Consider the following 23,406-nt stretch of genomic DNA (forward strand, 5'->3'; position numbering starts at 1 on the left):
GTATACTCTCCTTTGATTCCTCCCTGGACCAGGAGATGTGGTATGATAAGACTAAGTTCCTGTACGGTCAGACACGGCCATTACACAGTACATAGCAGGGACACATATATAAGATTTTCTCAGCACAGGAACATTTTTTTTTAAACACATCCAATTATGGAAATTATTATTATTCCAAAATCTATTGATTAAAATGAACATTGTTTGTGGGAAAATCCCTTTAAGCTTCTTGAATACAGAATTACTTGTGATCCATATCATATAGATCCCACTCGAGATCTACGGTATGTTTTCTAAAGTCCCATATTGCACTTCTAAAAGGCACATAGAGGTTTCTTCTCACAGATGCATGCCATATGACAAAGATATTCTCCCTAAGGCGACTTTCACATTGCGCTTTTACATACATTCAGTGGTCCCTTCGGGACATCCGGCCGAACCGCCCCTCTCCCCCACCCCACAAAACGTGTTTCGGACGCATGCGCCGACAGGGCCATTGACTATAATGGAGCAGACGCCGTTAGCGTATGCTCTGTCTTCCACCATTTTTGCACACATAGTAAACTACGTTTGGGTGTCTGTCTGCAGAAAATGTATACGTGCTCTGTAGCACACAGAAAGCAGCAGCATGGAAGACATTATATAGTACTGAGATGTGTGCCTGAGAATCTAGAACTGAAGAGAGGTAAAACCCTTCCTTCAAGCAGCAGCACGATCTGCCCGTGTCTTTCTGCTTCTCACTCTCCATAGACAATTTTGCACAAGACGGATGTGATGTTTTTTTTCTTATAAGATTGAGAGTTTATAAGACAGAAGGTGTGGAATAAGTGGCTCATATTTGAAGAAAGAAGCAGATTTTCTGATAATATATGTTTTTGGACTTTTCAAATTCCCACAAGATAATTTTAAAACTATATAATTAAATAGGAAAGTATTACGAGTGAATGAGGTAGTTCTTCAATAAAAATGGCATACCACAAATGAGAGAGTTGGCCACTATCTGAAACCTCTTTTTGCTATTAGGGTCAGCTATTTACAGATATTCTTTTTTATATACTCCTGGGACCTCCAGTGATTAGCAGGGGAACTTGGCAGTAGGTGTCAATTTCAGGTAGAACATGTTGAGTATTTGGTGAGTTTTTACCTTAGTATTTGTAAGACAAAACCAGGAGTGGTTAAAAAAATACAGCAGTGGTGCCCATGTTTCTAGTACACTTTTCTTCTGATTGCTCCACTCCTGGTTTTGGCTTACAAAGACTGAGGTAAAATACTCACCAAATACTCAACCTCTGCACGTGGCCTTGTATATGCGCAAGTCTCACAAAGAGTTAGGCCTTGTGCACACGTTGAGTTTTTTACCTCAGTATTTGTAGCCGAAACCAGGAGTGGGATAATCATAGGAAAAAGTATAATAAAAACACGGGCACCACTTCTGTATTTTTTACTCACTCCTGTTTTTGGCTTACAAATACTTAGATGAAAAATTCACCAACTACTCAACGTGGGCACGGGGCTTAGATGGCGCTCATTAAGATCATTTGCCATTCTTGTAATGTATGATTATACTGTGTCCTCTAGAGGGAGAAGAAAAAAAGAATACAGCCACTGTCTGCTGTGTGTAATTAATGGAGATACTGAAGACGGGAATCCCCTCTATTAACTAAAAATTCCCTGGTGGGTGTATTAAAAAGGGCATTCGATGCTAGACAATTATGTTTTGTTTTGCTCATTTATTTAACCCTACAATGTACACATGCTCATCTTCAGAATTAGACATTATTCAAGGACTTGGTAGCTGGGTGTTTGCTCTCCATTTCTCTATTGTTGGGTGCCTCCTCTGCGATGTCGGTCCTGTAGCTCTGAATAGGTGCGATTTGAAGTCTCTGTGCTGTATTATTTCCTCCAGCCTCAATAATAAGGTACTGGTTATTTGCAATGCTTTCATCTACACTCCCAATAAACAATTAAAATCATTTTGGGAACCAAATAAAAAAACAACAGCTGCACCCATCGGGACATTAAACTCCTCTTTTGTTCCATGAATACCATTTCTCAATGAATTGGCTCTGTCAACAGGGGATCAGTAAAATCCATTCATTTATGCAGGGTCTGATCCAAAGCATGCCGCACCTGTTTCACGTGTACGGACCATGTGACAATGCAGGTCCTGCTTCCCTGTGCAATCACTTACTGACAAGTGAACAATACAAATCTAATAACGATCAACAAATAAAGTCATTAGTGACATTTTAATTTACATGTTCAAATATTTATAGTTTTGCAAGAATAGTCCAATCTATCGATCTAAAAATATAAAGCGGCTGCACTCCATAGATAAGTAAAGAGTGTGGACTTTATTACCCATATGGCGATGTTTCGGTCATATCACAGAACTTTTCTCACGCTCTCTCACTCTCTCTCTCACTCTCTCTCTATATACAGTATGTATACTGTATATATACTATATCTATCTAAAACTCACAAAAAGCATTTATCACATTTGTCTGTTGATAGAAATGTTTTTGGCAGTGTTACTGTTTTAGGCCCCCAAAATTCAGGTAAAACTGTCAGCAGATTTATATCCATTTTTATGTTTTTGTTGTGTGTGCTTATTTTAATTGGTTTTATAGTCATGTGATTACAAGAAAACGTATAGAATCAAGGGTAAAGAGACCACAAAAGGCATCAAAAATGCAATACACAGTAAGGCTAGGGATGAGCGAACCCAAACAGTATGCTAATAAAGTTTGTTGAAAGGCTGCAGCATAGCTGATCAACAAGCTTTATTGCATGGGGAAGATGACTGTATGCTGATGTAAACAATAGTTTAAAAATAAAAAAAAATGATTGTTGGGTCCCGCTTATTTTTGATAACCAGCACAGGTAACGCAGAGACCTGGGACTAGTATTATCAGGCTGGGAAAGTCTATGATTATTTGGCCCTTTCCAACCTAAATATAGCAACCCACAGCCACACCAGAAGTGGTGTATCTAGTAGATGGGTCAACTCTGGCACTTTGCCTTCCTCTTCCCCATTGCCCTGGTGTAGTGGCAATCGGTGTAGTACTTTTGGGGTTCATGCCAGCTATGAATTGGCAGCTGGCATCAAGGTTAGTAATGGAGATGCATCTATCAGACACCCCTAATGCTAACCTGGCAAGTAGAGTTAAAAAACACACACACACAGGAAAAAATAGTTTATTTGAATAACAACTCCCCCACACTCCTTTGTTCATCAATTTATTAATTAAAAATAAATCATCAATATAATAAAATGGTGCATTGTCCCACAACATCTATCCAATCTATTCCTATGGAGCTTTGTTCTGAGAGCAAGGCTCTATAGGTCATTCCAGGTCAGCAGCAGACCGGGAGTGATGTATGGAACATTTTCAGAACAGCAGCAGACCGGGAGTGATGTATGTGTGACGCCCTGGACTAGCCAGGTAGCCACAGACAAAAACACACACACACACACACACACACACCCGGACAGTTACATTAGCCAGACACAAAACCCTTGTTGCCTCCCTCCAGGGTCTGATGTCCACACCAGGTGGGGCAGAGCCAGGCAGTTGGCCCCGCCCACCGAGGAGTTCACAGGCCTGGAGGCGGGAAAAGTGACAGATCAGTTCAGGAGGTTGAAGTGAGAGGAGTAAAGTGGAGAGTGTCTGGGTTGGTGGCCCAGGCACTGACAACAAGGTTGGCAGACGGTGGTGGCCGTCTGCAGGAGTGGTGGATCAACGCAGAACCGTAGGACCGGGGTCGGGCGGTGGCCCGCCGGTACCGACTGGGGAGCGACGTGAAGCCAGCACACACAGGCAGGGCCATCGGACCCAGACTAGGCTTGGAGTTGTCCGTCAACAGTCAAATCCGAGTGTGACAGGAACCTCAGGGGTTTCCTAACAGCCAAAGACCCGTTAGAAGGCAACCGTCCGCACCGTGAGGGTATACAGCTACCGCCAAAGGCTAGAGACCCAAGGGCCAGCGCCTGCGGGCAAACGGGCTCCTCCGGCATCCATACACCGGGGAGCGGACTACCGTTGGGGACCCATTGTAGTCAAGACAGTACACAAAGGTGAAGGGAAAGACAGCCGCCATCACCTGTCCGGGGAGAGATACTGCAGCCGGCTGCGGGACCCGTCCATCCAGCCATTTGGTTTACTGGAGACTTTGTGAATCTCTCGCTGAGTGAGTACACCCGTGCCATCCGGCACCACGCCGCGCTGTCCCTGCAATCCTGCACCTCACCGACCCTGCCTCTCCGTTACACCACCGGGCCCCGGGACCACCAACCCCTACCCACGGAGGGGGAAAACAACATCCCAGCTGCTCCCTACCATCGCTCCCGGGATCCCCGTCACCAGCAGTGGTGGTGCCCATCTTCACCACAACCCGTGGGTGGCGTCATGGACTAAATCCCCAAACCACCCCCTTTCACTCACGGGCGAGGAGCACCGCTCGAGTCCCCGGATCCGGCCCACCGCTCGAGCCACTGAGCAGCAGCAGCGCCGGACCCGAGCGTTAGCGAGCGCAGCGCCCAGCCACCCGCAACATATGGAACATTCTCAGAACAGCAGCAGACCGGGAGTGATGTATGGAACATTCTCAGAACAAAGCACCAGAGGAATCGATGGGCGTCATGGGACATTACACCATTGTATTACTTTGAGGATTTCTTTTAATTAATAAATTGGTGAATGAGGGATTGTCGAGGGAGTCTTTATTCAAATAAACTATTTTCTTTTCCTGAGGATGTGTGTTTTTTTTTAACTCAAACACTTAAACCTCAATCTAAACCCTCGATCAGCATAGGGTTAATGATACAAACACAATTTGCCCAAAGGGCAACTAGAGGTAACCCAACTAAAAATCTATAAAACTTAACTTTTATTAATATTTACAAATAAACAGACCAATTTAAAATTAGCAAGTAGAGCGACCTAATACATTTGCTAAGTCAGATGTCCGGCCGCGGACCAAACACCACATACAGGTGGACTGCTGTCCTACAATGTCATCAGATTAGTACAGCCCTACACTGCCTCTAAAATAAATCAGCTAATAGCCTTCCCAACATGTTTCACCATGACTGGCTTCATCAAGGCACTGAGGCTCACTTGCTACTAACTACTTACTAATTTTAAATTGGTTTATTTGTGAATATTAATAAAAGTTAAGTTTTATAGATCTTTAGTTAGGGTACCTCTAGTTGTCCATTGGGCAAATTGTGTTTGTTTTTTAACTTGACACTTGCAGAGATAGAAATGGGGGTGTCCAATAGACGCCTCTCTATTACTGACCCTTGGGCTTGATGTCAGTGTCATTTCACACCTGGCATCACCCCAAAAGCATTACCCTGACTGCCAACGCACCAGGGCAATTTAGAAGAGCCGGGCAAAGGGCTACAATGGGTGCGTCTAATGGATGCACCAATTCTGGGGCGGCTGTGGGCTGCTATTTTTAGGCTGGAATGGGCCAAATAACCATGGACCTTCCCAGCCTAATAATAAAAGCCCCCAGCTGTCTGCTTTACCTTAATTGGTAATCAAAAATAAAGGGACCCCATGAAGTTTTTGAAAATTATTTCAATAAAATTATTATTTTATTTGAAAACAGCATGAGATTACCTCTGTTTTTGATAACCAGCCAATCTAAGGCTGAGTTCACATATCCTGTAATCATCCATTAGAACGGAACCGCAGAGATCTGTTGGCAAAATGATTTCTGCTGGATACGTTTTTTTAACATTGGAACCTGTGGGGAACGGATCTGTTAACAGATTGCTATTTATCTTCCATTTGAAATTGATTTTGTAAGAAAAAAAAAATGGATGAGTTACAAATGCAAGTAAAAGGATGACTAAATAGAAATCCATTAACGGATCCTTTCTCCATAGAATCCCATGTTGAAAAAACAGATTTGGCAGACATCAGTTATTTAACAAGGGACAAAAAAGTTGTGTTTGCAGAACTTTTTGCCAACAGATCTCTGCTGGATCCGTTCTAACGGATGATTAGAGGACATGTGAACTTAGCCTAAAGCAGACACCTGGTTAACAAAAATAGGTGGGAGCCAACATAATTTTTTATTTATTTCCTATCCACATTTGTTTGCAGGGCAATTGTCCTGCTCTTACCCCAATTTGATTCCTTTTGCAGCCCCCTAGCCCTTACTATGACCAATTTACAGAATCAAAGTTCAGGTTCCCATTGACTTATATGGTGTTCGGAGTTCGGGGTTAAGTTCGGGTTTCGAACCGAACTTTTAACTTAAATGCGGCAGAACCCGGTGAACCCAATCTTCCATGGGTCGTCTCCTCCCTAATCAAGATGAGTTGTTCTAAAGAGAGAAGGAAACCAATGGATGGCAAAAAAAAAAAAATTGTAAAACTCACATACAAAAAAAGTGAAATAAAAAACATTTTTTTTTGCAAGGATCATCTTGCGCTTAATATTTCTCCACTGACTACTAGCAAACAAATGTTTTTGGCAAAAAAAGGCAGGAAAAACTGCAGATTAAAAAATGCTACTAAAAAAAACTGCATGAATGAATTCTAAATGTGGGCAGTTGTATTTGGGAATGTATGTGATCTATTGTGTTTACAACTACAGAGGCTCATTCAGGAGACCCCTGATGGCAGTAGACAACAAAGACACTAAAATGGGCCAGTATTATGGATATAAACCTGGCAAAAGCTAAAAATCATCTAGGTGGAGGTCTTCTTACATTAGTGTTATATTATGACTGCGCTGGTAATATGATCAGGCTTTATTTTATGAAAAGGCAGAGTGCCATGTGAAATCCAAAACTATTTTCCCAGCAACCATGTACATGAATATTTTAAGAAGACATCGTACTTGTACTATCGGGATTGATTACAACATTACACAGCAGTTTCCAAACTTCCAGCTCCAATGAACAGCGATGCGCATTGTGCTGGGGAAATTAAATCCTCCATTCCCATCAAGCTAATATTAAATTGTGATTTTTACTTTTTATATAAAACAATGAAACATTTTTTAGGCATCACAGAAAAGTGCGATATGTAGCTTGGCAGTATTTCTTGTATCTTTGTGGGCACCATGATGCAAAGTGTTTTGAGGGGTTTTTTCCTTTTTTGCAGATTTTTTTCTAAGAAAAAGACAAAAATTCTGTAGTTTTTTTTTTTACAAAAATTGCTTTAAGTTAAAATAAAAAAAAAAAAAAGACATAACCTTCAGCTGTATAATGATGTTACTAATGGCAGTGCATTTATCTCTAAATACTCAGTACGCACTTGTTATTAGAGCATTTCTATAGTGAGTTTTCCCCCCAAAATGCAGTATGGTGTAATGTTCATCTTGTTATAAAACTTACAAAATAAAAACTCTTTGAAAAAGAAAACAATTTAAATTCATTCCTGCTTATTAACAAGCAATAAAAAAAATGCTAAAAAAAAAAAAAAGTGTGTGTAAGGAGACTGTTTTTTTCTCCCGACTGCCCCATACATCTATTTCTTCCTCCCTCTAGTAGTGTCTTATATTCCAGGAGAACAAAATGAAATGGTCATGTATTTGAAATCAAACTGTTTGAGTCTTGAAGGGGTTATCCAGTTTTGGGGTAAATGTCTGCATTGACTCTGTGCGACTGCACACTCCTGAATCCTTACAGTGTGCGCATCCTGTGACTGTCAGGATTTTCTGGTGTAGCTGCCAAGACTGCAAGTTTGCGATTTACATACTTCTAGCAACATTTCAACTATACATGCTTAGCCTCATTCAATCCACTTGCATTGAGCGAGGCCGAGCACATCTAGTTGGCACTAGATCGCATCTATGCAAATCGAATGCTTGTAGTCTCGTAACCAACCAGTATCAGCAACAACACTGGAGGATCATGATTAAGGGTGAGTGTTTTCACCTGAAACGCGTAGTGCTGGTCATGTCATTCTCTGTGTCTGCATCATGAAATAAAGACGTGATTCTTTGCCTGAAGAGCTGGACATCCTCTTTTTTCTGCATCAGCAACAACACTGGAGAATCCTGAGAGTGTGGGGTGCCCACACTGTAAGGATTTAGGAGTCTGCAGTCACAAAGACTTTCACCACAAGACCAGACAACCCCTTTAATGGAATCAACCGCTGTGAGCTGAACCTATCCTGTATCCCTGAAAATAAAACCTACACAAAAAATATGCCGTAGTAGGAATTTGAGTATGCCTAAAATATAAGCCCTACTCCAAAAATAAGCCCTAGTAGCCCTTCCATATCATAGTATCATCATAGTATCATAGTTTTAAGGTTGAAGGGAGACTCTAAGTCCATCTAGTTCAACCCGTAGCCTAACATGTTGATCCAGAGGAAGGCAAAAAAACCCAATGTGGCAAACAAGTTCCAATGGGGAAAAAATTTCCTTCCTGACTCCACATCCGGCAATCAGACTAGTTCCCTGGATCAATACCCTGTCATAAAATCTAATATACATAACTGGTTATATTAAATTTTTCAAGAAAGGCATCCAGGCTCTGCTTAAATGTTAGTAGTGAATCACTCATTACAACATCATGCGGCAGAGAATTCCATAGTCTCACTGCTCGTACAGTAAAGAATCCTCGTCTGTGATTATGATTAAACCTTCTTTCCTCAAGACGTAGCGGATGCCCCCGTGTTCCAGTCGCAGGCCTAGGTATAAATAGATCTTTGGAAAGGTCTCTGTACTTTCCCCTCATATATTTATACATTGTGATTAGATCTCCCCTAAGCCTTCGTTTTTCCAGACTAAATAACCCCAAGTTTAATAACCTGTCTTCGTATTGCAGCCCCCCCATTCCTCTAATAATCTTGGTCGCTCTTCTTTGCACCCTCTCCAGTTCAGCTATGTCCTTCTTATATATCGGTGACCAGAATTGTACACAGTATTCTACGTGCGGTCGCACTAGTGACTTGTACAGAGGTAGAACTATATTTTTTTCATGAACACTTATACCTCTTTTAATACATCCCATTATTTTATTAGCCCTGGCAGCAGCTGCCTGACACTGTCCACTAAAGTGAAGTTTACCATCCACCCATACACCCAAGTCTTTTTCTGTGTCTGTTTTACCCAGTGTTCTACAATTAAGTACATAATCATAAATGTTATTTCCTCTACCCAAGTGCATGACCTTACATTTATCTACATTAAACTTCAATTGCCACTTCTCAGCCCAATCCTCCAATTTACATAAATCTCCCTGTAATATAAAATTATCCTCCTCTGTATTGATTACCCTGCAGAGTTTAGTATCATCTGCAAATATTGAAATTCTACTCCGCATGCCCCCAACAAGGTCATTTATAAATATGTTGAAAAGAAGCGGGCCCAATACTGACCCCTGTGGTACCCCACTATGAACTGAGACCCAGTCCGAGTACGTACCATTAATAACCACCCTTTGTTTCCTATCACTGAGCCAGTTTTTAACCCAGTTACACATATTTTCCCCTATCCCCATTATTCTCATTTTATGTACCAACCTTTTGTGTGGCACCGTATCAAAAGCTTTTGAAAAGTCCATATACACAACATCCACTGCATTTCCCTGGTCCAGGCTTGAACTTACCTCTTCATAGAAGCTGATCAAATTAGTTTGACAGGATCGATCCATCATAAACCCATGTTGATACTCTGTCATAAGGTTATTTTTCTTGAGATACTCCAGTATAGCATCTCTCAAGAAACCCTCAAGGATTTTACCAACCGTAGAGGTTAAACTTACCGGCCTATAATTTCCCGGCTCAGTTTTTGTCCCCTTTTTGAATATTGGCACCACATTTGCTATGCGCCAGTCCTGCGGTACCGACCCTGTTATTAAGGAATCTGAGAAGATTAAAAATAATGGTCTATCTATCACAGAACACAATTCCTGTAGTACTCTGGGGTGTATGCCATCCGGGCCCGGAGATTTGTCAACCTTAGTGATTTCGAGGCGGCGGCGTACTTCCTGCTGGGTTAAGCAGGTAATATTCAAGGGTGAATTTATGGCATCACTGGTCATGTCATCTGCCATGGCATTTTCTTGTATAAAAACCGTAGAAAATAAGTCATTCAGCAGGTTGGCTTTACCCTCATCCCCTTCCACCATTTCACCAAGACTATTTTTAAGGGGGCCAACACTATCGCTTTTCAGTTTTTTACTGTTTATGTAGTTAAAGAATATTTTAGGATTATTTTTACTTTCTCTCGCAATGAGTCTCTCTGTCTCAAACTTAGCTAACTTAATTTGCTTTTTACATATTTTATTTAATTTTCTATAATTATATAATGCCTCATCACTACCTACCCTCTTTAATTCTTTTAAGGCTTTCTGTTTTTCTTTTATTGCTTCCCTTACAGCTCTATTTAGCCATAGGGGTTTCCTCCTATTTCTAGCATGTTTGTTCCCATAGGGTATATTTTCTGCACAAGCCCTATTCAGGATGCTCATAAAAGTCTCCCATTTGCTTTGTGTACTTTTATTACTTAGTACATCATCCCAGTTTATTGCACTAAGATCATCTCTCAACCGTTTAAAATTTGCTTTCCTGAAGTTTAGTGTCCTTGTAGCCCCTCTACTATACATCTTACTAAAGAATACATGAAAACTTATTATTTTGTGGAAGTGTCTGTATGTATGGAAGTGTCCAAGCAGCTAGAAAAATTAAAGGATACAGCAGTGCTCTTCATGAAAGAAAACAGACACCCCCCAAAAGAAAGCAGACACCCTCAACCCAAAAGTGCCTATAGTGGATGGGCTGTCACACAGATCTGTGTCAGTGTAAGGTACCTCAACGTTCCAGCTGCATTGCACTGCAGCTCTCAAACAGCACGAGTGATACTGCTTCCAGTCACCAGGGGGAGCCAACTGCTGTAGAACGCAAGGGGACCTGACAGCGTCCTAGATTTGTATGTGAGAGCCCATTCACTTGTCAACTTTGATTGTTTGGGGTCTGGTAATTCTTTTAAGGGGCATCTGCTTTCTTTTGGGAGTAAACTTAGCAGTTAATACATTAAAGCAGGTACTTAAACCTTTGTACACATGGTGTGTACCCACCACTATAGGACTGGTTCTGCACTACAATAGTAGATCAGATAAGAAAATGTGCATCTGAACCAGTAATAGGATTAACACAAAATGTTGATGATCCAGAATGTGATGACAGGATTATATTTGAATAATTATTATTATTTTTTGTTGAAGTATAAATGTGGATTGTTGTTCATGGGAAAATATGACATCCCCTGAACATAAACCCTAGACCATCTATCGGAGAAAAAATATATCATAAGACCCTACCTTATTTTTCGGGAAACACAGGTATCTCAAGAAGAGGGTCTGTGGTGCATTGCTGGGAGTGGAAAACTGGCTGCAAATGTGCAGCTTTCTCTGTTTACTTATCGTGAGACCCACATCTAATGGACATTTATGGTCTATTCTGTGAACACACCATAAATGTATCCCATGGGAATATCCATTACTTCCTATCTTAGAGTGATAGATTAAATAAACAATAGAGAGATCTGTCTACCGGCAATGCAGACCTCGATGATCTCGCCTATATGATACTTATCTCCTAAGTATTGTACATTCATTTTCCTGCAATGTCACTGCCCACATTGGCACTGGACAATAGGTGACTGAACAGACATCTTACCTCGATCAAAGGCCATTTTTACGTCTTCAATGTGCTCAGTAAACCCAGAGACTCGGTACAAACCTTCTGATTTTAAACCTGAAAATAAGAAAGAAAAATAAGTTGTAAATAAACTATCGATTGTCAGAGAAAAACATCGGACAACTCTCGCATACAATCTTTGTTCAGTCCATTCTTCACTGATAGGAGAAGATGGAGAAACTTTCTTTTTAATCATCAGTAAAAAAAAAAAAAAAAAAAAGCGGATGAAACTCTGAACAAACTGATGAATATAGGTCAATTTTTCCTCAAATGTTAATCAAAGGAAGAAACAATGTCTGCAGGAAGCCCAAGCAGTGCAGAGTTGTCAGCCTCCAGTTTTCTGAGTGGGGGCGATGGCCCAAGAAGGCCCTTTAAATATTACTATTGTCTAATCGCTTCACCCTACGTGTTTTGTTTGTTTTTTTTCCACCATTTCCTCGAGCCACAAAATGTTCTTGACAATATGGTAATTTCAGAAATACTGACTGACAGGGAGAGAATGGTTATTCATTATACAATGAAAAGTACCATGCTTTTCTGTATCTATTCACTTACAGTTTCCAAGATCTCTGCTTGTTGTCACTCAACTGGAATATTCATTGTTTGCTTGAGGGGATGGAAACACAAGTGCAGGACTGAGTTGATATCAGATGACTGCAAACAGATCTAAAGAGGTTCTCTGGTCTCAGAAGAAACAACTGTATTCACTTTATGTGGCTGCAGACTATAGAATTGAGATAGTGTGAGAGGTGCACACTGTCAGGATTGTCTTATATTCCTTGTGCGACTTCGCAGTGCTGTTGCTGTATGTATGCAATTTACTCACTTGCAGTCACATTTTGACTACACTGCGCTTCTGTTCTCTGAAAGACGTTGGCTGAGACTATTTGGCACATGACTGCACACTCACTCGGTGAATCGGCTGAGACTATTTGGCATGTGACTACACCCACTCGGGTTATCAGCTGAGACTATTTGGCACGTGACTGCACCCTCACTCGGTGAATCTGCTGAGACTATTTGGCACGTGACTGCACCCTCACTTGGGGAATCGGCTGAGACTATTTGGCATGTGACCACACACTCACTCAGGTAATCAGCTGAGACTATTTGACATGTGACCACACCCACTCGGGTTATCAGCTGAGACTATTTGGCACATGACTGCACCCTCACTCGGGTTATCAGCTGAGACTATTTGGCATGTGACTACACCCACTCGGGTTATCAGCTGAGACTATTTGGCACGTGACTGCACCCTCACTCGGTGAATCTGCTGAGACTACTTGGCACGTGACTGCACCCTCACTTGGGGAATCGGCTGAGACTATTTGGCATGTGACCACACACTCACTCAGGTAATCAGCTGAGACTATTTGACATGTGACCACACCCACTCGGGTTATCAGCTGAGACTATTTGGCACGTGACTGCACCCTCACTCGGGTTATCAGCTGAGACTATTTGGCATGTGACTACACCCACTCGGGTTATCAGCTGAGACTATTTGGCATGTGACCACACACTCACTTGGGGAATCGGCTGAGACTATTTGGCATGTGACCACACTCTCACTCGAGGAATCGGCTGAGACTAGTTGGCACATGACTACACACCTACTCGAGAAATCAGCTAAGTCTATTTGGGATGTGACTGCCTACTCACTTGGGGAATCACACACTATTACAATTCAACAACTTGTAGTCACAGAGTGACCGCAGATTCTCTTCTATAAGCTCACTAAGATGTACATTTTTCAAGGATAGCATTCGTTTTAATCTTAACTGTGAGGAAGTCATATAAAAATTATTTTGAAAAAAATGTTCAACATTTCATTATACAAAGGAACTTTATATTAGTTGAAAGCTAGATAAAGAACTGTACATGGACCCATAGAAGTCAATAGGGTATTCACATGTCTGTTTTTTATTTTAATGATGTGTAAGCCTGTGTAAGGCTTTTTTCACACATCCATGTAAAAAACACACGTGTTGTGCGGTCTGTTTTGTAAATCTGTGTGGCCATCTGTGTCATCTGTTTGTAATCCGTGTGCGTGTCTACCGTCTGTGTGGTTTTTTTTGTGTAAAAAATGTGCAAAACTAGAAAAATGATAGATCAATAGATAGCCTGTACAGCTATTTAGCAGAATTAAAAAATAATTTAAGAATTTTTTTTTCATAACCAGCACAGGTAAACAGCAGCTGCAGGCTGTAATCCTCAGCTGTTAGCTGTACTTTGGCTGGTTAGTAAAAATAGAGGGTATTCTATATTGTTTTCTTTTTAATTATTTAAATAAATCATTTTAAAAACAAGGTTGGGTCCGTTAATTTTTCAGAAACAACCAAGGTACAGCAGACAGTTAGGGGCTGGTATTATCAGGCTGGGAATGTCCATGGTTATTTGGCTCTTCCCAGTCTAAAAATAGCAGCCTTCCTTTGGATGTGCCAATTATGATGCTGTACCCGGCTCTTCCCGATTGCTCTGGTGCTGTGGCAATCAGAGTAATGGTTTATTGGGTTGATGCCAGCTGTGAATTGACAGTTGGCAACAAGCCCTGGTGTTAGTAATGGGTGGGTGTCTATCAGGCAACCCCATTACTAACACAGCAGTAAACAAACACAAAAAAAATATTTTTATAAAAACGGACACCACACGTACCAGAAACACGGACGTGTGAAGGAGACCTAAGCAATCTCTGAGAATAACCCACTGCATGTTGTACTCTGGTCCATTACTGCAGATCAACTTTGGCCATTTAGGTCTATGAGAGTGAAAAAAAAAGTGCAAAAGGAAACTGTGTGCTATTATTGATCTGTTTATTATGAATGCCAAATTTGACCTTTTCTTATTGTGAATAAGCCCTAATGAAACTTTATTATAAATAATAAAATTCTATTATCTTCACTGGAGACAGCGGCACACATCACGTTCCGGGCTCCTTGTTATAGGGCATACCTAGTTTTATTTTTTCTGTTTCTAACCCCTCCATAGTTAGAAAATATTCTCATTAAACTTGAAGTTTTTTGGTATATTTAATGTCGGTGTGATGCCAGGAACCACAAGACAGCTGTACAAGGCTGGAATCTACCATGGGCACCACGGGGATTTCTGTGCAGCCCACAACCTAATGAAGACCAGATGTTCATGAGATGATCTGTCAGGCATTTCACAGTCAGATGACACGTCTTTGCCAACTTCTTTGTTTGATTCACTTTTTTATTTTAATACCACAAGCCTGGGTCTCCTATAAGATTGGGTCCACAGGGGTCAGAAATGTTAAATTTACCTATGGATCTGTAGACTCAGTCTAGTGTCAATTTGGTGCGCAGTGGTGACTTTTTTCATATTCTAAAAGTCTACAACCAATATGGCCAATGTGCCATCATAGTAAACTGCCAAAACCTCGTCAGATTACCAAATACATATAATTACAAGATGAATTAAATTATAAAAAATATATTATAGCGTTACCTGACAGTACTATGGTTTTATGTTATTTCCAGGCTCCAACATTACTATGACTTCTCTGGTGCCAGTAGGGTACATTCATATTTAGAGCTGCCACTTGCGAGTTAGGAGATACCAAAGGCATCTCCTGGGTCACTGGTCGAGTGGCCAACTAAGGCTCTGTGCGCAGTGATCAAGCCTCTCTTCAGAGCTATATGTTGGGAAGATACCCATGCAGTGGCATATTACGTAAACTGGTCATGATGATAAAAATTAGTCCAGTATACCACATAGTATACTTTTTTTGTGCTGTCCCAATCTACAGTGTATTTTTCTATACAGTAAAAAATTTATATAAAAAATAGCATCCAAAAGGGCAATTAATAATCTGGCAGTAAAAGTTCGCACATATGGTACGGCCAAAATGGCACCCATTTTGCTTTCATTGGATGAACATAATGCTATGCATTTATTTGAAATTAGCCAAACGAAGGGCTTAGAAATAATGTACATAGAACATTAGCCACCACTTTAACCACTGACTATTTGTTAAGGTTTTTCCAGATTATGGACACTTAAGCTAGCTTTACACGTTGCAATTTCGCATACGATATCGTTTGCGATTTGCAACGCCCCCATCGTATGTGTGGCATATTCAATTTGTTGAACGTGCCGCACAAGCGATTAACCCCCGTCACACATACTTACCCGTCCATACGACCTCGATGTGGGCGGCGAACATCCACTTCCTGGAGTGGGAGGGACGTTCGGCGTCACATCGACGTCACGCGGCAGCCAGCCAATAGAAGCGGAGGGGCGGAGATGAGCGGGACGTAAACATCCCACCCACCTCCTTCCTTCCGCATTGTCGGCGGGAGCCGCGGACGGAGGTAAGCTGTCATTCAATGTTCCCGGGGTGTCACACACTGCGATGTGTGCTGCCTCGGGAACATTGCACAACCGCACATTCAATCTTTGCGGAATGAACAACGTGCATGCGATGAACGGATTTTCGTTCAATCGCAATTGCACGGAGGTTTTACACGCTACAATCATACTTACGATGCCGGATGTGCGTCACTTACGACGTGACCCCGCCGACACATCATAAGATTTATTGTAGCATGTAAAGCGGCCTTAATACAATAACATACAGTGGCATATAAAAGCTTAGGCACCCCTGGTCTTCCAGTTCTGTGAGATTCCTGGGTCGTCTTGCGTGCACTGCTCTTTTGAAGTCTAGCCAAAGATTTTCACTGTTCAGATCAGTTGACTGTGAAGGCAATTGTAAAGCCTTTAGTTTGTGCCATCTGAGGTAACCTATTGGGGACTTTGATGTGTGTTAAGGATCATTATACTTTTGTAGAAGCCATCCTCTTTTCAACTTCCCTCAACCCATGAAATATTTATCGTGCCATTGGATGCCACACAACCCCAAAGCCTAATTGATCCACCCCCATGCTTAATGGTTGGGGATGTGTTCTTTTCTTGAAATTCTGTGCCTTTTTTTCTCCACACATACCTTTGATCATTGTGGTTTATGAGGTCTGTTTTAACCCCATCGGTCCACAGGCCTTGTTTCCGAAATGTATCAGGAACCTTGACTACTGCAGAAATTCTTTTGTAACCTTGGACAGATCTGTGCCTTGCCACAATTCTGTCTCTGAGCTCCTTGGACAATTCCTTTGACCTCATGATTCTCATTTGGTCTGACATGCACTTTAAGCTATGATGTCTTATATAAACAGGTTTGTGCCTTTCCAAATCAAGTCCAGTTTAATTAAACACAGCTGGACTCCAATGAAGGAGTAGAACCATCTCAAGGAGGATCACAAGGAAATGGATAGCATGTGACTTAAATCTGAGTGTCTGAGCAAAGGGTCTGCATACTTATGACCATGTGATATTTCAGTTTTTTTGGTAAATAAATTTGCAAAATTTTCTACATTTCTGTTTTTTTTCTGTCAAGATGGGGTGCAGAGTGTACATTAATGAGAAAAAAATGAACTTTTTAGAATTCACCAAATGGCTGCAATGAAACAAAGAGTGAAAAATTTAAAGGGGTCTGACTAGTTTCCGTACCCACTGTATGCCTGATAAGTCTAGGTTCCACCTCTAAAGCCCCCGATACACATTAGACTAATGTTAGTCGTACCTAATGATATTGCCGGGTTCAGTCAACATTCTAATGTGTAAAGGGGGCGCCAACCAAACGACTGTCAAAGGAGATGTCGATTGCGCATGTCCAGACTGTAGATCGCTTTGTTGACTTGGAGATAAGTCGCCAGCAGAGATCTTTTGGTGGCTTTCTCATAGAGAACACAGGAGTTAAGCAAGTGCTCTTAAGGTACCGTCACACATAACGAGATCACTAGCGAGATCGCTGCTGAGTCACGGTTTCTGTGACGCAGTAGCGATCCCGTTAGCGATCTCGTTATGTGTGACATCTACCAGCGATCAGGCACCTGCTGTGAGATCACCGGTCGTTGCAGAATGGTCCAGGTCATTTTCTTCAAAGGCGATGTACTGCTGGGCGGGACACATCGCTGTGTTTGACGCTGTGTGACAGTGTCACAGTGACTGCTGAGATCGTTATACAGGTCGCTACTGCGACCTATATTGTTCCTGCATCGCTGGTAAGATCTGACTGTGTGACATCTCACCAGCGACCTCCCAGCGACTTACCAGCGATCCCTATCAGGTCGCATCGTTTTCGCTGGTAAGTCGTTGTGTGTGACTGGGTCTTTACGTATGGGAGAGACAGCTGAAATGGTTGTTGGCCAAATGAATGGCTGAACCATCGTTCAAGTGATAGCCATCTAAACTGTATGAGGGGCCTAAGACTTCACTTACAGGGGAAAAAACAAGGTCTTGTGACCCACTCTTCACCAATATCCAGGTTCTGCTTTCCACATTGAAAGCAGGTAGAGAGATTGCTACAAAACCTTTCTATTGACTTTAATGGAATAGTCTGCACCTATATGGTATTTACACTACACCCTGTAGATTTGCACAAATGTATAACACCGGAATTCTCCTTTATGGTAACCAGAGATTAATTTTATGTAGGGCTTTAGTCAATTTACACTATACCTGCCCTGTACTATCAAGTGTGAAATTTCCTTGATAGAACACATTGCCATTATTCATGCTTTGCTTGCACTAGAATTATGGAAGTGTTTGAAGTGCAAAACTGAGAACAAAGTAACAATATACACAGTCACACAATGCAGCCAAAGGGATACATTATATAACTGATTTTTTTTTTCTATGAAAAGAGGGAGTATTGAGAAAAGTCACAAGTTTCGATGTAACTCATGCTACATGTTTACTTTTCCCAGCTATAATTAAGCAATTGTGTTTGCCACGGGGTTTTAAGACACCATGTTCTAGCACTCACTGGACACAAGCATTAATGTCACCATGATTTACAACATGAGCTGATCTACAGGATTCCAGGCAGCAGTCGTATGGAAATCACTAGTGAAGTTACCATGCGGGCGAGCCTGAAATGTGTGACATACATAAAGGGCATGTGATGTTCTTTTAATGCCTTATTGTCGCATTTTAGTAAAAGTTTCATGGTAGACACAAAGTAAGAGAGGATACAATGGAGTAATAAAAGCCCAAGAGGGTCTGGGGCTCAGGTCCTGTCCTCAGTTACCATATGTCTATAGTTCACAATAGTCTCTAAGACTAGTTTCAATTTAAGAGCTCTTATATACAGTATTCCAGAATGCTGTATATAAGAGCCCAGGCCCCCCTGTATAACGTAAAAAACAACTTTATTATTACTTACACAGAGGGTGGCCCGGTGCCTCCTCCATCTTGTGCAATCGCCATCCTCCTATCGAGCCCCGTGTGCATGACGCGTCCTACGTCATTCATAGAGAGGCCTCCATTGCGCAGTGCGCAGGCGTAGTGCGCAGGTGTAGTGCGCAAGTGTAGTGCGCATACGCGGGTGGTCTTTGACCTTTTCTCTTGCCTGCACATTACAGTTTTTTGTTCTGCCCTCTGCCAGAGTGCCAAAGTGTGCATGTGCAGGACCGCAATGGAGGCCTTTGTGTGAATGATGTAGGACACGTCATCTAGACTGGGCTGGGAAGGAGCATGGCGATTGCACAAGATGGAGGAGGCCAGCAACACCTATTGGACCGAACTGCCCCCTAGGTAAGTATTATAAAGGTGTTTTTTATGTTATACAGAGCGGCCTGGGCTCTTATATACAGTATTCTAGAATGGTGTATATAAGGGATCATTGGTGGTGGCCGCAGCTCATAAGGGAAAAACCTGGTGACAGGTTTGGCTTAAAATGATGGGTCTCCAAAATCTAGAGTTCATCCTTGAGACAGATAGCCACTATAACAGTGTACAGAGGACATACGAGCACCCAGTTTGGAGCAGTACTGCATTTGTGTGCTGCTCTATAGCCTCGGCATCTCTATACGGAAAAAATACTTTAAAGGAAAAATACGTCCTTCATATAGCACCTGATAAAGCATATCACAACCTGACAGACCAACCTTCTGTGTGCCTTCACATGAAACCAGAGGTACAGAAGAGGATAATATCACGCTCTTCTGTAAGGTGTGCTCTGTGTATGAGAGACAGCCTTGCTTTTATAGTAGTTATTAGCCTGCCAGTCATAGACCTTTGAATAGTATTACCTGTCCAAATACTGTCCTCCAGAGCTTAAATCTAAATGTGTTCACCTTTACCTAACCAGAATTTCTTATTTTTTTTCCCTATGAAATCAATGTTTTTACACCATGATACCAGAGCCGTTGACGGGCTGCAATTCCAACCACTAGCGTAGGCAGATCGCATAGACATGCCTTATGCAAAATTGTGTTTTCTTTTCAAAGCCCGTCATCCCATGCTACAGTTTCCAGGATAAGTCAAAGCAAGATGAAAGGCTGTAAAGGTACTATATCAAAAGATCAGGAAATATTGCAATAAATATAGACTACAAATAACCGTCATAATTGTGTTTGCAATAAATGTATAAAGTACAATAAGAAGATTTTCCAAACCTCGGCCTTCAATCTCTTGGATGCACATCTCCACAACCATTGGCCTTGGAGTATTGTGTGCTTTCACCAGTGTGGTAAGGTCGCAGCTGTACACTTTCTTGATGCGTTTGAGATCCGGCTGGCAGTCGTTGGGCACATACTTTGAACACTGTTTATGTACATTCAACCCACAGTCTGCAATCAGAGACAAAGCAATTAGCTGAATAAACACATACTAATAAGGTTATTACTAGATTAATATATACAAAGCAAATAGAAGCAGCACTCCAAAAAACTTTTTTTTTCGTCTAGAAAAAGGTTCAGGAGAACCAAAATGTTGTCACTGGGTAATAAAGGCCACAAATTCTTTGCAAGTGTTTAGGCAAGTTGCCTCTATTTTTTGCTTTTATATCTATTGCAATGATTGGATAGTTGCTAATGGGCCTTGCACCCGATATTTCTCAATTGTGGCGCTGTTCCATTATTTTGTATATAGATTAATATATACGGTAATCATTTTCAGGAGATATAATGGTTGCACAATTGAGACAATTATATTAATATAAAAAAATCTATATATATAATTGCCTTATTCTGTCTGTCTGTCTGTCTGTCTGTCATGCTCCAAAATTGTGTCCTTACGGTGACACAAAGCTGATTGGCCGCTGGGCTCGCCATGGCCCCGCCCCCCCACACGGATTGGCCTCTCGCCCCGGCTCTCTGCAGGCCCCGCCCCCCTCACGCAATGCACGCTCGCTCTGGCCCAACTGACACGGAGCTCCGACTCCCAGGTGAGTACACACACACACATCAGATCACACTCACTCTCACACACACCTCACACATCACATCCACACACTCACAACATCCTGGGATATCGCTTGCTTCTACACCGGCTCCGTAACGATCCCAGCAGCGCCAGACATAACCTTGCGATGCTGGGATATTGACGGAGCCCGTGAACGCTGGTAACCATTATACACATCGGGTAACTAAGGTCCCTTAGTGCGCAGCATGGGGGATGTAGCACGATGAGGAGTGCGCATCATGGGGGATGTAGCACGATGGGGGATGTAGCACGATGGGGGATGTAGCACAATGGGGGGTGCGCAGCATGGGGGATGTAGCACGATGGGGAGTGCGCAGCATGGGGGATGTAGCACGATGGGAGGTGCACACCTCCCCCCAACACACACACACACACAGGGAACCACAAACACCGCCATACACAGACACCCACACACACAGACAACGCTGCACACACACAACACCCAACACACAAACACCGCGGCATACATAAATATACGCACATACCGCACAACACACACATTGCACAAAACATACCTCCCCCTAAACACACCACACCCACACAAACCGCGCAACACACACACACACAACGCGACAGACACACAGCGCTCCACAAACAACGCAACACACATACAACACCGCTCTCACCCCCCGCCACACCCAGACAACACCCAGAACATGTACAGCGCCCTACACAAACACTTGGTAACTACACACAACAACATCTATATATATATATCTATATCTATAACAAAAATCATACATGAACTACACAATACGTAAATTCTAGAATACCCGATGCGTAGAATCGGGCCACCTTCTAGTATATTATAAACATATATGACAAAAAGTGCAATCAAGAAAGAATCCCAGATATTTTGGTGAAGACTGAACGTCCATCATGTCAATGACAGTGGCTGGGAGAGGAGAATGGTTATGTGTCCTCAGCTTAAGCAAAGTCGCTACAACTGCTCTGTCTGAGCTTTATGTGAGCTTATTACGAAATAATTAATCAAAAGCTGCAGAATAATAAGGCCTCAATAATTATATATATAATTAAAGGGGTTATCCAGCTTATTTTGACTTTTTTTTATTATTACCCTATTGGGCTACATTGGGGCAGGTAAGTAGATAGTGACCACTTACCTGCCCTGCTGTCCCCCCTGCTGTCCTACCTCCCCCGGCTCAGAGTGGTCATGTCACCGCTTCTGCTGCGATTTTGCTGCTTCCGGTTATTTCATGTCAACATGGGCCGGACCATGTTGACATGCAAATCTGGAACAGCTTGTTGCCGTCCTGCTGGGCGGGTACAGTGCGTGGAGTCCCCGCCCCCTTCCCTGCACCCTCCCACACATTCCCCCGCACCCCGTACTCTACCCACAACCTCTCCCGGCACTGCTGTGGGACCCGTGAGCTGAGGGGAGGGGCCTGGCGGCAGCTGCACATGGTGTCACCGCCAGCACCGGGCCCCCTGCTCAGGATCGCACATTCAAATGTACCGGTATCACAGATCACAGATGCCGATATATTTGAAAGCACTGTTCTCATCACTGTCCCGCTGTCTGTGTCTGACAGTTCAGGACAGCGGTGACGTCACTACTGTGCTGATATGTCCAGACCAGACAGCGGACGAACGTGCAGGAGCGGCGGGGACCGAGGAGGGGTAAGTATGTATTCCCTACATGTGTTCCCTCTGGGGGTAGGAGGGTCGGTGCAGAGCGCCGTGTGTGTGTCTGTGTGTGTTTGTGTGTGTGTGGGGGGAAAGAGTTGCAGAGCCCTGTGTGTGTGTGGTGCAGAGCCCTATGTGTGTGTGCGGTGCAGATCCATATGTGTGTGTGGGATGCAGAGGCTTATGTGTGTGTGGGGTGCAGAGGCTTGTGTGTGTGTGGGGTGCAGAGCCCGATGTGTGTGTGCGGTGCAGAGGCCTGTGTGTGTGTGCGGTGCAGAGCCCTATGTGTGTGCGGAGTGCAGAGCCCTATGTGTGTGTGCGGTGCAGATCTATATGTGTGTGTGGTGCAGATCCATATGTGTGTGTGGGGTGCAGAGGCTTATGTGTGCGTGGGGTGCAGAGCCCGATGTGTGTGTGCGGTGCAGAGGCCTATGTGTGCGTGCGGTGCAGAGCCCTATGTGTGTGTGCGGTGCAGAGGTCTATGTGTGTGGGGTGCAGAGCCTGATGAGTGTGTGGGGTGCAGAGCCCAATGTGGTGGGGGGTGCAGAGCCCGATGTGGTGGGGGGGTGCAGAGCCCGATGTGGTGGGGGGGTGCAGAGCCCGATGTGTTTGTGGGGTGCAGAGCCCGATGTGGGGCTGTTATTTCCAATGCTGTAGTGATAACAGGTCAGGGATTGGCAGAATACTGACAGGGACTGTGTGTGCAGAGGCCAGGCAGGGGGCGGGGCTGGACACTGAGGCCGGGCAGAGGGCGGGCCTGGACACTGAGGCCGGGCAGGGGGCGGGGCTGGACACTG

General features: G+C 43.0%; 1 protein-coding gene across 2 annotated transcripts in view; it reads right to left on the minus strand.

Annotated features, from left to right (window-relative positions):
- Positions 1–23,406, minus strand: part of CHN2 (chimerin 2) — a 519,880-nt gene that overhangs the window by 21,926 nt on the left and 474,548 nt on the right. For both annotated transcript variants that reach the window (XM_075315321.1, XM_075315322.1), the window contains exons 9-10: positions 20,155–20,328; positions 11,654–11,731 (exon numbers count right to left, since the gene is read on the minus strand). In XM_075315321.1, the coding sequence (XP_075171436.1) occupies positions 11,654–11,731; positions 20,155–20,328 (252 nt within the window). The remainder of the gene's footprint in view (positions 1–11,653; positions 11,732–20,154; positions 20,329–23,406) is intronic.

This window comes from Anomaloglossus baeobatrachus, chromosome 6, assembly GCF_048569485.1.
Source record: "Anomaloglossus baeobatrachus isolate aAnoBae1 chromosome 6, aAnoBae1.hap1, whole genome shotgun sequence".
In the NCBI taxonomy this organism is placed as follows: Eukaryota; Metazoa; Chordata; class Amphibia; order Anura; family Aromobatidae; genus Anomaloglossus; species Anomaloglossus baeobatrachus.